At 34.2% G+C, this 16055-nt stretch overlaps 1 protein-coding gene across 4 annotated transcripts in view; it reads right to left on the bottom strand.

Moving 5' to 3' along the window:
• Il7 (interleukin 7) overlaps positions 1-16055 on the bottom strand; it is a 73560-nt gene that overhangs the window by 13864 nt on the left and 43641 nt on the right. For 3 of the 4 annotated variants that reach the window (XR_007108358.1, XR_007108356.1, XM_047550126.1), the window contains exon 3: positions 352-432. The exons of the other annotated variant lie outside the window; for it this stretch is intronic. Coding sequence is in view for 1 of the 3 variants with exons in the window: in XM_047550126.1 (XP_047406082.1) it covers positions 352-432 (81 nt within the window). In the remaining 2 variants the exon portion in view is untranslated. The remainder of the gene's footprint in view (positions 1-351; positions 433-16055) is intronic. 4 annotated transcript variants of the gene reach the window in all.

The raw sequence follows: 16055 nt of genomic DNA, 5'->3' as shown, positions 1-16055 counted from the left end.
TCAGTTTTTAACCCTTGACTTGTACTTGTCTATATGCAAACAAGCACTTAAGAAGTCTTTTCCCAAATAAGAAATTTAGAAAAAAGAGATACGTGAATTCAGTAGTTCTAATATTTTCAAGGTGAGAAATTGGATAGTACACAGAAAAAAATATCTATTAAGCACAGGGCTACTTGTAAAATAATAGCATAAAAGGAATTCATAGGATAATTTAATAGAATAATGGGAGTTGTGTACCTAAAAATCAAAAGAACATGCTATTAATATAATTGTCTAAGAGGAGCACAAAAAATTGAAGCTTCTATAAAATCAAGTTTGAATGACAAATAAACTCCAAATAATTATCATTACCTTTGTATCATCACATGAATGTCTTTTAAAAAAGTTAGATTCATTATTCACACAGTTGCTATGAACTTCTATCATTCTGTCCTATAATAAATAAAATATTATGGTTAAACCGAGGACTTTTCTAATATGTAGTAATTATAAAAACAACCATCTTATAATATCTATAATACCTTGTATTTATAGGTTGTATTTATATGTTTGTATTATATGTTATTTTAAAGGAGAATAAATTTTGCCTGGCATGACCAATAGTTTTCTATAGCTAAAGAATAAACAAGTATATATTCAATCCTCTCATATATTTAAAGTACTTCTTGCACTCCATAATTTAATTTCAGAATTCATTAAGAGAATTTAGGTCATATAGGGAAATAAAGTCCCTATTTTAGAGGTTATGCTATATAGACGGATTATTGTAAAATGTGAAATCAAGAAATTTGATGAATTTAAGAGGTCATCCCATCCAATAGCTTGCCATTGATCAAACAGGAAAGGGCATTTACATTAGAATGAAGGGACAGTGAGTTAAGTTGAAATTCATTCTACAGCTTTTTTAACAAGACAGTTTGGTATTGTTGAAATAAATTTTGCTGAGAAATAATGGGATTGAATATGTGTGTATTATAAATGTAGAGTGGGAAGACAGACTGGTACATGCTCATTTTTCATTTCTAAGAAATTTAGTTTAAGAAGTCAAGGTAACTGAGTCAAAAATGGTGGAATGAGACAGACATCATTACCCTATGTACATGTATGATTACACAAATGGTATGAATCTACATCGTGTACAACCATAGAAATGAAATGATGTACCCCATTTGTGTACAATGAATCAAAATAAAAGTCTGTAAAAACTTAAAAGATAAATTAAAAACAAGAATTTAGTTGATATATTACAAAGAACTCTTTAAGGATTCAGATTCTCTTATGCACAGGGTTGAACTAGCTCTGTCCAGTCAACTAGCAATTCCATGCTAACAGAGCTTCTAGAAAGACATCATGCAATCTTAGTCTATATGATATCATCAAAGAAAGAGAATAAAGAGTAGAACAATAACAGAATTGTCTGATTTTCATCTGCCCTTCAGAAAAGTTTGTATCACTCTTATCATGGATGGAAAGCATAAATGGTCTCTGCGTTTATCCTGACTTTAAAATATATACAGTATCTGTTTTACCTATAGGAAATCATGCCTGAATACATAATTGTTTCATTTACCCATTCAACATGTACTAAAGGCCAATGGGCAGGGTTCTCTACAAAATTCTACCTGGAAACAAAGATAAGAAAATATAGTCCTGGTTTCTTGGGTCCTTTGATAGAAAGGGTGGTTCCTTCATCCATGGGCACATTTACATCACTTCTTATCTTTAGAAAAATATGCTTTTGAAAATAGAAGATTTATTTGTGCCAAACACAAACATACTGCAAATATTTCAAGTGCAAAAGGTATATTTTCTTTAACTGTCTTCAATTTGCCATTGTACACATTCCTGAAAAGGTAGTGAAGAATTAATATTTGCCTATTAAGCTATTTTCTATTGATTTTCATTGTTTCAAGAAGAAAATAAATAATATATAATTTTTTCTCTGGTTAAACATGAATCATTTAATTTTTGCCATGCTACTCTTCATAAAAGAAGATAGACAAATATGTAGCTGTTAGTTATGATATTTTCCGATTCACTAAATATATTGTATGAAAATATATCACAGAAATAGTGCCAATTTCTTGGCACATTTTAAACAATTGCCTGACATGGTGTGTGGATATTTGAAAAGCATTAATGGTTAGGTCAATGTTCCAAATAACTAATAAAACTTGTTTTTGGAAGATCTTCAGAAAGGTAATGTAAAAGATTGACTTACATAAAGGTCACAATTATTATTAATAATTTGACTTCAACAAAATTTATGAATATGTTTAACATAGCTTTGCATGGGTGCCAATTATAGTTACTTTCTAAAACTGTTTTCATTCAAGCCATATCAGAGAACATTTCAGAGTAAGAACTATAGAAGTGTAAGACAGAATCTTAAGTACTCATCTCTTGACTTAATAAAAAATAGAATTATTTTACCAGTATCACAATAAGTTTCTAATAGGTATCTCAACATATGTGAAGGTTACTTCAAATTTGTTGTGAATATGGAAAATCATAAGAGAAAGATCAAGATTACATTGACTGTAAGCTGCATTATTTTCTAGTATAAAATATACTATACTATATTGTGTGTCTAAAATCTCCCCATGACAAAGACAGTGTGGCAGCAGTGGATAATGCAAGTTAATCTCCCTGTGTCAAATTATTTCTAAAATACATGTCCTTTCAATTTATAGAATTAGATCTTTCAATTCAGCAGTTTCCTTCTAGCTTTGAAGCTTTTTTATTACTTTATTTCTTCTATAGAAACACTACATGTAAGGTATATCTATTTCACTTCTTTTATGTATTTATCACTTAAAGCTTTTTTCATTTTGTGTGGTTTTCTCTACCATGTATTACGTATGCATGTTTTAGGTGAATTAATTTCTGGTCTATATTTTAAACTTCATTTTCCCCTCTGAAATCTAATCTCTTCTTTGATCTTGTATTGCTTTTTAAAAATGTTTTTACTTTATTTCTTACAGAATGTTAAGAAAATTTTGACATTTTTCAACTTTCAAGGATAAGTAATCTTTTGATGTATATTCTTTCTTTAAAATATTTTTTGGTTGTAGATGAACACAATACCTTTATTTTATTTATTTATTTTTATGTGGGTCTGAGGATTGAACCCAGTGCCTCACACATATGAGACAAGCACTCTACTACTGATCTAGAACCCCAGCCCCTGATGTATATTCTTCATTTTCCTTTTGCTTACATATTTGTGTCTTCTTTTGTTTATTTTAGTAGCATCAATATATAGTGCTTTGTTTTTGATTTTCTGAAGAGATATTAAAGCAGAATACATTTCAGCTAGTACTCAACATCTCTACCCACTGTATGGGAGAATGTATCAATTTCCCAGGGCTGCTGTAACAAATGACCAAAAATTTGGTGACTCAAAGCAGTAAAAGTTTATTATCTCATATTTCTGTAGGTCAGAAATTCAGAATCAGGGTGTCAGTTGAAGGCTCTGGGGAGGATCTATTTTTGTTTGTCTCTTCTATCTTCTGATGGTTGCCAGCATTCATTGGGGTCCCTTGCCTTATGATCATATAGTTAAACTCTGTCTCTATATTCACATTCCCTTCTTTGTGTGTGTCTAAAATCTCCCCATGACAAAGACATTTGTGGCAGCAGTGAAAAATGCAGGTTAATCTCCCTGTGTCAAAATTCTTGACTTACACCTGTGGATTCCTTTATGTTATAAATTTTCAGGGATCAGAATTCAATATCTTTGGGTGGTTATTAACATACTACAGAGACATATGTTCCTCTGATCATTGATGTTGGGTTTGACCAAAAGGTATGCTTTTGGTAGTGGATGTTAGCAGACTGGACCAGGGCAGACTAGAAATGTACATGCACTATGGATTTAGGTTCCCTTGTACTCTTGATTTTTAACAAGAAGGTGAGTATCTGGTAACAACTTGCATTCATTATTTATTACATATAATAAATTACTACAAAGGTAGTATGGGACAATAAACTATTGCTATGGTACAGTCTGTGAATGAGGGATTTGGAAGGACTTTCTGGATCTGCATCTTCCACGAGGATGTAATAAAGATGTGGGCCTTGTGTGTAGTCTCCTGGGCTTAACTAGGACTGGAGGATACATCACAAGATATCTTGTGTGTATGGCTATTGAAGGAGGCCTTAATGTCTCATTATAGGAGCCCAGTCATGGACTTTCTTCAGTGTCCTTACAGAATGATGCCTGGTTTTCCCCAAGTGTGCAGTGCACAAGAGAGGAAGGAGGAGGCTCTGTGCCTTTGGCAACTGAGTCTCATACTGCCATTTCTATCGTATTGTATTGGTATGAGTGAGTCACTAATTCCAATCCACACTCAAGGGGAAGGAAGTGAAACTCAACCTTGTGAAAGAAGTGTCAAGGAATTTGTGGGCATATGTTAACACAACCACATAGCTACTCCTCTATCGTTTTACTTAGAATAAAATGTGGAGATCATCAACTCTAGTCAACCTGCATACCTGTGAATCTGTGATCTGTGCATATATATATATATATATATACATATATATATATATGTATTTGATGCTTTTGTGGTTATTTTTTATACAGCAAATGCTGGCTGATAGAGAAACACTGCTTTGGAGGGTCAATCAATTGTGCAAAATAAAGATGGAAGGGCAAAGGTAATGAACAGGGTCAGCTGCTTATCTTACCCAATTGCTGTATTGTTTGTTATAAGATAGGTATCTACTTAATTGTTCCATGTTACTCTGTTCAGTAGAGAAATTCAATATGGCCCACAGTACATCTTCAGCATCACATGTGCTATAAGATAACTAAAGTCTATTTATTGCTCACAGCTGATTCTGGTCAGCAGCTACATAACTGGTTCCTGCTTCCTTTCCTCCCACATTACATTTATTTTGCGGGGATCTTTCTAAGGATTGGAAAGTTTTGACATAGCAAAAAACAATTCAACCTTAAGTCTCTTGTCATCTTTTGAAAATAAACTTGGCTCCTACATAAAGATTCATCATTTCTGATCATAATTATCACAGCCCATCCATGGACAAAACCTTGTGACATATAAAGACTCACTCGAGGGACATTATAAAATGTGCTACTTATTTTTAGAGAATACATACTCCCTATGAAATTGGTAAAAGTGTGTCCAATTTTTGAACACTTTTAACTGGAACATATGTTACCATTTGTTAAGTAGCTTATCAGTTTATAACATGAATTGGTATTTAATTCCTGGTTAAAATGAAGTCATTTATTCTTCACTAAAATACTTGTTGAGCATCCACCATGTGCCACTAAGTAGTGGGAATGCAACTGATAAAATTATGTATTATTTCTTCTCTGAAAGTTTGATGGAAAAGACAGACATTAATCCAGTAACCAAAGTTGATTCCCAACTTGATACTTCTTATAAATGAATATGCAACCATGAAAAAATATCAAGGAGATTTTACATAGGGACCTCAAAAGAGACTTCCCCTAGAGGAGGACACTTCGTCTGTGTTGTGAAGCAAGAGTATTCTGGGGGAGAAGAGAACAGGAAAATTCAAGTTATAGTAAACAGTATTCATGGCTACCTTTGAAGTGAAAGGGAACATAGCATGTAGGTGGCTCAATACATGGCAGCAAAGGAGCTGAGCGTGGTGGGGCATGCCGAGGCTGAAGCAGGAGGATGGAGAGTTCCAGGTTCAAGCCAGTCTCAGCAAAAGCAAGGCACTAAGCAACTCAGTGAGACCCTGTCTCTAAATAAAATGCAAAATAGGGTTGGGGGATGTGGCTCAGTGGTGGAGTGCCCCTGAGTTCAATCCCAGGTACCAAAAAAAAAAAAAAAAAAAAAAAACAAAAGACAGCAAAGGAAAGCAGGAAGGTGTCTGGCAGAGCTAGAGAAGCCTCTAGTTCCTAATAAAGTCAGAAGGTTTGGAAGAGACCAAATAATGCACAGTTTTAAAGGCATTTTTAAGGGGGTTTTCCTCAATCCCCAAAGCAATGGAGGAATGGTATTCACAGATTTACCTTTTTTAAGGATCATGTCTATAGGAGTATGCTAGAGAGTATGGAAGGATTCAAGAAAGAGTATCCAGATGGCTCTTTGTGAAGCTATTGCATAAAATATTCTTGAATAATTGTTTATTGGATTTGGTAGTGGGAGAGAATCTAGAGAAAGATTAATAGATTTGAAAAACATTTAGGAAGCAAATTTAACATGATATTTAAATGAAAATTTAGGAAGATTGATATATCAAGGATGATTTCTCAAAAAACTAAAGGACGAATGATCTCGCTGATAAGCGGATGAGGACATATAATGGGGAGTGGGAGGGGTTAGCATTAGATTTAGGGTTAGGTTTAGGGTTAGGGATAAGGAGAGCGGTAAGAATGAAGGAAAGAAGGCCTGTATAGAGGGAAAAGAGGGGTGGGAGGGGTGGGGGGGAAGGGAAAAAAATAAACATCATTGCCCTATGTAATCGTTAAAAATAAATAAATAAATAAAAAAAAATAAAAAAAAAAGGATGACTTCTAGGTTTTCTGATGTACATAATAGAATAAACTATGCTGCCATTCACTGAGATAAACAACAATAAAATAGATGGAACAGATAAAAATATGTGTTTGATTTTAAATGATTTTTGAGCTTATTTCAAAAATTCAAGATCAGTCACATACATAGATACAAGAGAGTTAGCAGAAAAACCAAGGGAATAGATTGAAGGAGTAGTGGTCCAAAATATAAATGTCAGTCAGAAAGTCAAACTAAGCTGTGCATGAAATTTATCTGCATACGGAAAACAAAAGTAAAAAGGAACAACAACAACAACAACAAAAAAAACTAATGATAGGCTGGTAAAGTAATGGTAGAAAATAAAATGCAAAATTAAGCAGATAATATTTATTTTGAGATAGTATTTATAAACAAGGGAATATCCCTATAATGAAACATTCAAAGAAGAAGATACTCAGAAGCATATATTGAAATGTGTATGCATATGTATGCACACGAACACAAATACGTAGGAGTGCCCTTAATTGACCTCTGTTTAGCTAATTTGCTGTCATGATCAATATTCCCTATCCTTCTGCAAAAACGTTGACTACTGCCCATAAAACATAATAACTCTCACTGGTAGTCTAATTTCTGATATATTCATAGCACTTTGACTCTAACCATTTCAGTTGCATATTTACTAAGTAAATTCCTTAATAGTGTTATGCTTATTACTTAATCATAATAATTATAAACAAATTAAATGTTAGTGTGAAAACAGAGTTGTTTCGAGGACTTCTAGTCTCTATTCAGGCATGTAAGAAACCCTAGAAGTTGCTACCCCATACTAACAACACAAAGGTTAACCCATTGAAAAATCAGCTCTTGGTAGATCATAGTACACATATCATCTCAAAACAAATATATCTGCTTAATATTTCATTTTATGTTCCATTATTACCTTTGCCATTCTATCATCAGTTTCTTTTTTCCATATCAGTTTGTTTTCCTTATGCAGATAAATTTTGTTCAAGACACAATTTGACTTTTTAGTTGGCATTTGCATAATGTACTGGCACTCATTAAAGCAATCAATTCCCTTGATTTTCCTTCTCTGATCTGACTGTGTAGATGAGCAGTTAGAGTAAACTGCTGCCCCTAAAATTGAAAGAAATAGACTGGTACAGAGATGTGGAGATAAGAAGCTCACCAAATTGGAGAAAGAATCACAAACTATTGAAGCAGAGACTTGTGAGCAGAAACCTCCTTAAGAATCAGTGTGGGAGTAGAGATACCTAAACAGTAATAGATGAATTTCTGGAAACATGCTATGGAACACCTCTGAGAGAAGTCTCACATTTCATAAGTTCACATCCAGTACTTCTAACTGCAAGATTCTCACAATGAATATCAGAGAAAAAAAAAAAAAAAAAAAAAAAAAAAACACAAAACAAAACAAATGAAAAAAAAAAAACAACCTTGTTTTCTTGGCAGGAGGAGAGGAAATAACTACTGTGATATAAGTCAGAGCATTCTGTTCTCTTTAGCAATTTCTACTTGGGAGAAACTATTTTTACCAAAGTCTAACCTTTTAGGGTCATATCAGAGCCTGACTTCGCTGGAGGAAGGGAGATATTCAACTCCAGGTCCTTCTATACTCTTAGAATGCCATACTATACCACCCACAGAAGGAAAAACAAACAAACAAACAAAAAACCTGGGAAATACTGGTAAAGTTCACAGACCAGGGACACAAGCTCATCAAAAAGCTAAGACAATCACAGGACCAGAATACTCTACTTCCCCAGCACCTTACCATGACATCACTATCAGCCTATTTACCACAGTTTCTTTCATCCAGATCAGCATGATCAGCTATCAATAAACAATTGCAAAGCATACTAAAAGGCAAAAGTCATAGTTTGAAGAGATATAACAAGCATTAGAACCAGAGTCATCTATGGCAGTGATGTTGAAATCTTCAGACCAGGAATTTTAAAACTCTGTAATTAACATGCTAAGGGATTTAATGGAAAAAGCAGACCACAAGCTACATACAATTGTCAGAAACTAGGGCTCCATAAAGAATGGAAGAGCATTAGAGAATAAGTGAAGATAAAATAGACTTTTATTTTTCTTCTTAACTGATACAACAGAAACACTTACTTCAACAATGTGTCCAATTACGTGTGTGTGTGTGTGTGTGTGTGTGTGTGTGTGTGTGTGTATGGGTGCTTATGTTTTTTATGTATACATGAAATGAATGACAGCAATAATAGAAGGAATTAGGAGGGAGGAATTGGTAAATTTTGTTATTGGAAGATCCTTGCACTGCCTTTGAAGTAGTATAGTGTTCTTTGGAAGTAGATTTGGATGAGTTGTTTATATGTATGTTACTATTTTAGTTAGTTTTTTCACCTCTCTGACCAAAAGACCTGGTGAGAACAATTTTAGAGGAGGAAAAGTTTATTTAGGTCTCATGGTTTCAGAGGTCTTAGTCCATAGATGGCCAACTCCATTGCTTTGGGTTCAACGTAAGGCAGAACATTATGGCAGAAGAGTGTGTGGAGGAAAGTGGCTCAGGACATGGTAATCAGGAAGGGAGAGAGAGAGAGCATGAGTGAGCGCAAGTACTTTCTGCTTATGTGGAACAAAATATAAATCCCAAAAGCATACCCTCAGTAACCCACCTCCTCCCGACAAACCCTCCCTGCCTACAGTTACTACCCAGTTAATCCATATCAGGGGATTAGTGTACAGATTAAGATTCTCCTAATCCAATCATTTCATCTCTATATTAGCATGCATTATCTCACACATGAGCTTTTGAGGGACATGTAATATCTAAACCATAACAATTATAAATTCTAGGAAAACAACTGACAACGGTGAAAAAAGAAATATTATAATTGGTATTCTAAGAAAGGAGAAAAAATAGAATCATATAAAGTGCCCAATGAAAAGAAAGAAAAAACAATTATGGAAGACAAAAAATAAAAAAGAACAAGGGCAATAAATAGGAAATTGTAACAAATATGGTAAGGATATTTATTCAACTATGCCAGTAATCATCGAGAATATCAATGATCTAAATGCATCAAATAAAAGACAGATTCTCATGTTGGGTAAAAACAAAGCTTACCTGTGTGTTTTGAAGAAACCAATTTTTACATAGAAAAAATTGTTAATTTCAAATAAAGGAAGGAGATATATATGCTCTTGCCAATCAAAAGAAAACATGAGTAGCCATATTGATATGCAAAAAAATTTCAGAACAAGGAAAGTTATAAGGGATAAATATAGGCATTACATATTGATGTGGACTCAATACTCTAACAACATAATGCCAAAATTTGTGAGGCAAAAACTGATAAAGCTACAAGGAGAAATTGAAGAGTTTACTAATATGGTTGGACACCATGATACCTAACTACCAGAAATAGATTAGCCAGAAATAAATCAGCAATGACATAATTGTATTCCATAGCACCATCAATCAACAGATATAATTGACATCAATAGACTACTTAATCCATCAACAATATAATACATATTTTTCTTAATCTAACATGGAACATCAGTAAAGATGGATCCCATTTAACAAATTAAAGAATAGAGGACACCTAATGTATACTTTCAGACTGCGATGGCATTAAAGTAAAAATCAATAATGGAAAGATAGCTGGAAAATTCTCAAACACTTTGAGATTAAGTAACACATAATGTCAAAGAAGAGGTTGGAAGAAATTTGAAAAATATTTGTGACTAAATGAAAATATGAATTACCAAAATTTGTAGGATCCAAAATTTGTAGGTGGTTTAAACAAAATTTATAGTATTGAATGCATATATTAGAATAAATGTCTAAAATCAGTAACTTCAACTTTTGAATGAGAAAACAATAAAATACAAACAAATACAAGTGTGCAGAGCTAAAGAATAAATATTAGATCAGAAATTAATCAGGTTAAATCTAGAAAATCAATAGGGAAAACTGAAAAAAACCAAAACCTTTAGCCAAGCTGAGGAAAAAGAGACTATGCAAATTGCTTCCAGGAAAAATGAAAAAGGGGATGTAATTGAGGTCCCATGAACATTGAAAGGATCATAAAAATATTGTAAACACAATTATATGTCTAAAGTTTTCACTTGATATTCTTGATGAAATAAACCAAATACTTGAAAGACTATCTGCCAAAATTCACACACAAAAAAATAGAAAATCTGAATAGACCTATGTGTATTAAAGACTTTGAATAAATAATTAATAATACTATTATAAAAAATTTAGTAAGACCAGGTGGGTTCCTGATGAATTCCATCAAACATTTAAGGGAGAAATTCTATCAGTTCTATATAATATCTTTCAGAAGGTGAAAGCAGAAAGAAAACTTCCTAGGTTGTTTTATAAGATCACCATCATCCTAATACAAAACTAGACCAAGATATTATGAGAAAAAAAAGGAAAAACTACAGACCAATATCTCTCATGAACAGTGATGAAAAACCCTTAACAAAATATTAACATGTTGATAATAAAGTACAATAAATAAAGTACAAGAATGTACACTTAACCAAGTAGTATTTATTCCAAGTATAAAAAACTGATTCAATTGTCAAATATTAATGATCATATCAATAGGATAATTAAGAAAAATTGCATGATCATATTGATATATGCAAAAAAGAGTTCTTGACAAAATTCAACCTCCATTCATAATAAGAATCCAACAAACTAGGAATAGAAAGTAACTTTCTTAATGTGATTTTTAAAAAATCTACAAAACTCCTACAACTAACATCATATTTAGTGGTGAGAAATTCAAAGTTTTCCTGTAACAAAATGTTTACCTTCTCACCACACCCCTTCAAAACATATTAAAATGCAATAAAACAATAAAAGGAAATAAAATGTATTATAGATTGGGAAGGGAAGAATTATCCGGTCTTTGTAGATGATGCACTTTGCTGTGTAGGAAATCTGAAAGAATAAACAAAATATTTCAGAACTAATACGTGATTATACTAAGATTGCAGGACACAAGGTGAATTAAAAAAAAAGTCAAATGCTTTCCTATGTATAGTTCACTGGGTTCACCACACATGGGTCAAAATCTGCATATTTAACCAACATCAGATTGAAACTATTCAGGATATTACAAATTTGACTTGTTGCTGATATGTATGATGTAGTTAGGACTACAATGTTGTGTATGAACAGTTTCTTGTCATTCCCTAAACAACAAAATATAACAGTGATAATATAGCATTTACATTCTAAATATTACAAGTAATTAGAAATAATTTAGTGTATATGAGAGAATGTGCAAAAATTTATGCAAATACTACATCATCTTATGTAAGGAATTTGAGCAGCCATAGATTTTGATATCTGTGGGAGTTTGGAACCAGTCCCCCAAAGGGACTGGTATTAAGGGATGACTGTACCAGTAATGAACAAATAAAATTTGAAATTAAAAATGTATTGCCATCTCCCTTAGCATCCCTAAACTGACATATCTATGCCAAAATCTAGCAAAATATGTATAAGATCTATATGAAGAAAGCTAAAAAACTTTGATGAAAAACATCAAAGGAGAAAAAAAAAATGGAGAGATATTCCATGTTCATGGATAGGAACACACTGTAGTGTCAAGGTGTCAGTTCTTTTCAACTTGATCTCCTGATTGAGTGCAATCCTAATTGAAATCCTCTAAGTTATTGTATAAATATTAAAAACTGATTCTAAAGTTTATGTTGAGGGGAAAAGACCCAGAATAGCAAACTCAATATTGAAAGAGAAAGAAAAATTAGAGGACTGACAGTCACTATCCAAACTTAAGGCTTACTATAAAACTAGTAATCAAATTAATTTGCTACTTGTGAAAGAATGGACACTGGGACAGAATAGAGATCAGAAATAGACTCCTGTAAATATAGTTAACAGCTTTATAAAAGGATTAGAGGCAACACAATGGTGTAAGTGGCATTTTTAGCAAGTGGTTTTGGAACAAATAGATATCCAAAGCCCAAAACAAAAATATAGATACAAACCTTATGCTTTTCATAGAAATTAACTCAAAATGAGTTATGCATCTAAATACAAAATACAAAATTAAAAACTTTTAGATGATGACCTAGGAGAAAACCTAGATTATGTTGTGCATAGTGATGATTTTTAAAAATACAACACCAAAGGCACAATCTATGAACAAAATACTTGATAAATTAGTCTTTGAAACTTCTGCTTTGCAAAAATTAATATCAAGAGACGGAGATGGCAAGCCACAGTCTGGGAGAAAATATTCATAAAGGATACATTAGATTAAGGACTATTATCTAACTCAACTCTATGTGGATCAAGGACCTAGACATTAGACCAGAGATCCTGCACCTACTAGAAGAAAGAGTAGGCCCAACTCTCCATCATGTAGGCTTAGGAACTGACATCCTCAACAAGACTCCTAAAGTGCAAGAAGTAAAATGAAGAATCAATAAATGGGATGGTATCAAACTAAAAAGCTTCTTCACAGTCAAGGAAGTAATCAAGAATGTGAAGAGAGAGCCTACAGAATAGAAATCTTTGCCACTTGCACCTCAGATAGAGCATTAACCTCCAGGATATACGAAGAACTCAAAAAACTTAACAAAAAACTCACAAAACAAAACAAACAAATAACCCAATCAGTAAATGGGTAAAGGAACTGAACAGGCTCTTCACAACAGAAGAAATATGATCAGTCAACAAATAAATTTTAAAAATGTTCAACATCTCAGCAATTAGAGAAATGTAAATTAAAACTACACTGAGATTCCGTCTCACTCCAGTTAGAATGGCAATTATCAAGAATACAAGTAACAATAAATGTTGGCAAGGATGGAGGGAAAAGGGAATGCTCATATATCATTGGTGAGACTGCAAATTGGTGCAACCCCTCTAGAAAGCTGAATGGAGATTCCTCAAAAATCACCACTTGACCCAGTTATCAGCATATATCCAAAAGATTTAGATCAGCATATTACAGTGACATAGCCACTGTTTACAGCAGCACAATTCACAATAGCTAAGCTGTGAAACTAACTTACATGTCCATCAACAGATGAATGGATAAAGAAAATGTGGTATATATACACAATGTAATGTTCCTCAGTCATAAGGAAGAATGAAATTATGCACATGCCAGTAAATGGATAGAACTGGAGACTATCATGATAAGTGAAATAAGCCAATCCCCCAAAACCAAAAGCCCAATGTTCTCTGTGATATGTGGATGCTAACACACAATAAAGGGGGTGTAGGAAGAATAGAGTTTCATTGGATTAAACAAAGGGGAATGAAGGGAAGGGAGGGGGAATGGAAATACAAAAGATAGTAGAATGAATCAGACATAAATTTCCTATGTTCATACAAGAATACATGACCAGTGAAACACCACATCATGTATAACAAAAAGGGATTTTAATTAGAATAAGTTATAGTCTATGTGTATATAATGTCAAAATACACTCTTCCATCATGTATATCTAAAAAGAATAAAAATTTAAATAAAAATAAGAAAAAAAGTCCATTATTTATACACAGAAATTCCAAAATTCAACAAAATAAGATGAGCAACTCAGTAAAAATAATGGACCAAAGGCCTGTATAAAGAACTCACTAAAGAAAATATACAGATGGCAAAGCATATGAAATGACACTTAACATCTTATGTCATCAGAGAAATGCCAATTAAAACAATGAGCCACCAAGGCACACCCATTAAAGAAAGGACAATATCCAAAATACCACACCAAATACTCTCAAGGACATTAATCAATAGGAACTCTCAATCATTGCTGGTGGGAATGAAAAATGGTACATAGCCATTTTAGAAGACACATTGATGGTTTCTTAAAAAAAAAAAAAAAATCAAGCAAACTCTTGATATACAATCCAGCAATCTTGATCCTTGGATTTACTCAAAGGATTTGAAAACTTATGCCCACACAATACATACAAATGGATGTTTATAGTGGCTTTATTCATTGTTTCTAGACTGTAGAAGCAATGAAAATGTCCTTCAATAGACAAATGAATAAATAAACTGCAGCACTTCCAGACAATGGAATGTTTTTTTTAGTGCTAAAAAGAAGTAAACTGTGAAATCACAGAAGAACTGGAAAATGAATTGCAAACTGCCAATGAAAGAAGTCAATCTGCAATGTCTAGATATTATTTGATTTTGATTATATGACATTCTCTGGAAAAGGAAATAATATGTACAGGAAGAACATCAGTGGTTTTTAAGGGTTAAGAAGGAGAGAGGGATCAGTGGGGGAGCACTGAGGATTTTTAGGGCAGTGAGTATATTCCAGAAACAGAAAGTACTATCACTTGAAAACATAATATTTGAAAAATAAAGACATAGGATGTACAACACTAAGATAGTTCAAAGCCAGCCTCAGCAAAGCAAGGTGCTAGGCAACTCAGTGAGACCCTGTCTCTAAATAAAATACAAAAGAGGTCTGTTGAGTGGGTTCAGTGGTTGAGTGTCCCTGAGTTCAATCCCCAGTACCAAAAAAAAAAAAAAAAAAAAGAATGTACAACACTAAGAGTGAACCTTGATATAAACTAGGGACTGTGTGTTATCATGATATGTAGATTTATCAGTTCTACTGTGGTAGGGCATATTGCTAGTGGGAGAGTTTGTGGGAGCAAAGATGCATGAGAACTACGTATTTTCAGGAATCCAAGATGGCGAACTAGGGGGAGGCTGCACTCCTTTGTCCTGCATGACCTGAGACTCAAGTAGAGGAAATACTGTTTCTCTGCAAGACAGTCTTTGCCTCCCCCTGTTCCCTTATTCTTTGCCCCCTGTTTGTCCGACATGATTACCAGCCCTTTGCCAGTACATTGCCTGCCTTTCACATGCAGAATGCTCGCTGACTGCTGTGGCACCTGCCAGGTGTCCATTTGCCTGCCTTTTGCCTCCACATTGTCTGCCTTTAGCCTGCACTATCACCCACCACCTGATGTCCACCTGCCAACACCTGCTGAGTGTCCCCCATTTGCCTGCAGATCACCTGCAACTTGCCCGTGGAGCACCTGCTGCCTGTTGCTGCCTGGAAGTCCATTGTCAGTGTACCCACAGGTTTATTACAGCCATCCCCACCATCTCGGGGCATGGCTGCCTGAGTCTAGGGACACTGCCAGGGTCTAGAAATACATTGTTGGGGTACCTGAAGGTCTGGTTGCACTGGAGGTCTTTCTGCTGGGTATGCTAGTGGCCGCCATCTAGTGGCCTCTTTGCAGGATCACTCCTTTGTGTGAGCGCATCCCTGGTGGTCTCTCTGCAAGTTGGAATGGCATAAAGATCGTGGGGCTGCAGCAAGGCAGAGCCTGGGGAATCTGAAGCCCAGGTCCTTCAGATTGTGACTGGGTTTGTGTGGGCCTGTCTGAGTCTGGAAAACCTGTGGAAAGCCAGAGACTAGGGGCAGTTCCCTGGGGGGAGCACAGGTTGGAGAAATTGGAGAAAACTGGGCTCTCTCCAGCTCAGTGACTCCTGAGGGGCACAGGGATGGAAGGGGCTA

This window comes from Sciurus carolinensis, chromosome 1 (genome assembly GCF_902686445.1).
Source record: "Sciurus carolinensis chromosome 1, mSciCar1.2, whole genome shotgun sequence".
Classification (NCBI taxonomy): domain Eukaryota; kingdom Metazoa; phylum Chordata; class Mammalia; order Rodentia; family Sciuridae; genus Sciurus; species Sciurus carolinensis.
The sequence above is the reverse complement of the archived record's forward strand: the minus strand, read 5'-3'. Positions and strand labels throughout refer to the sequence as shown.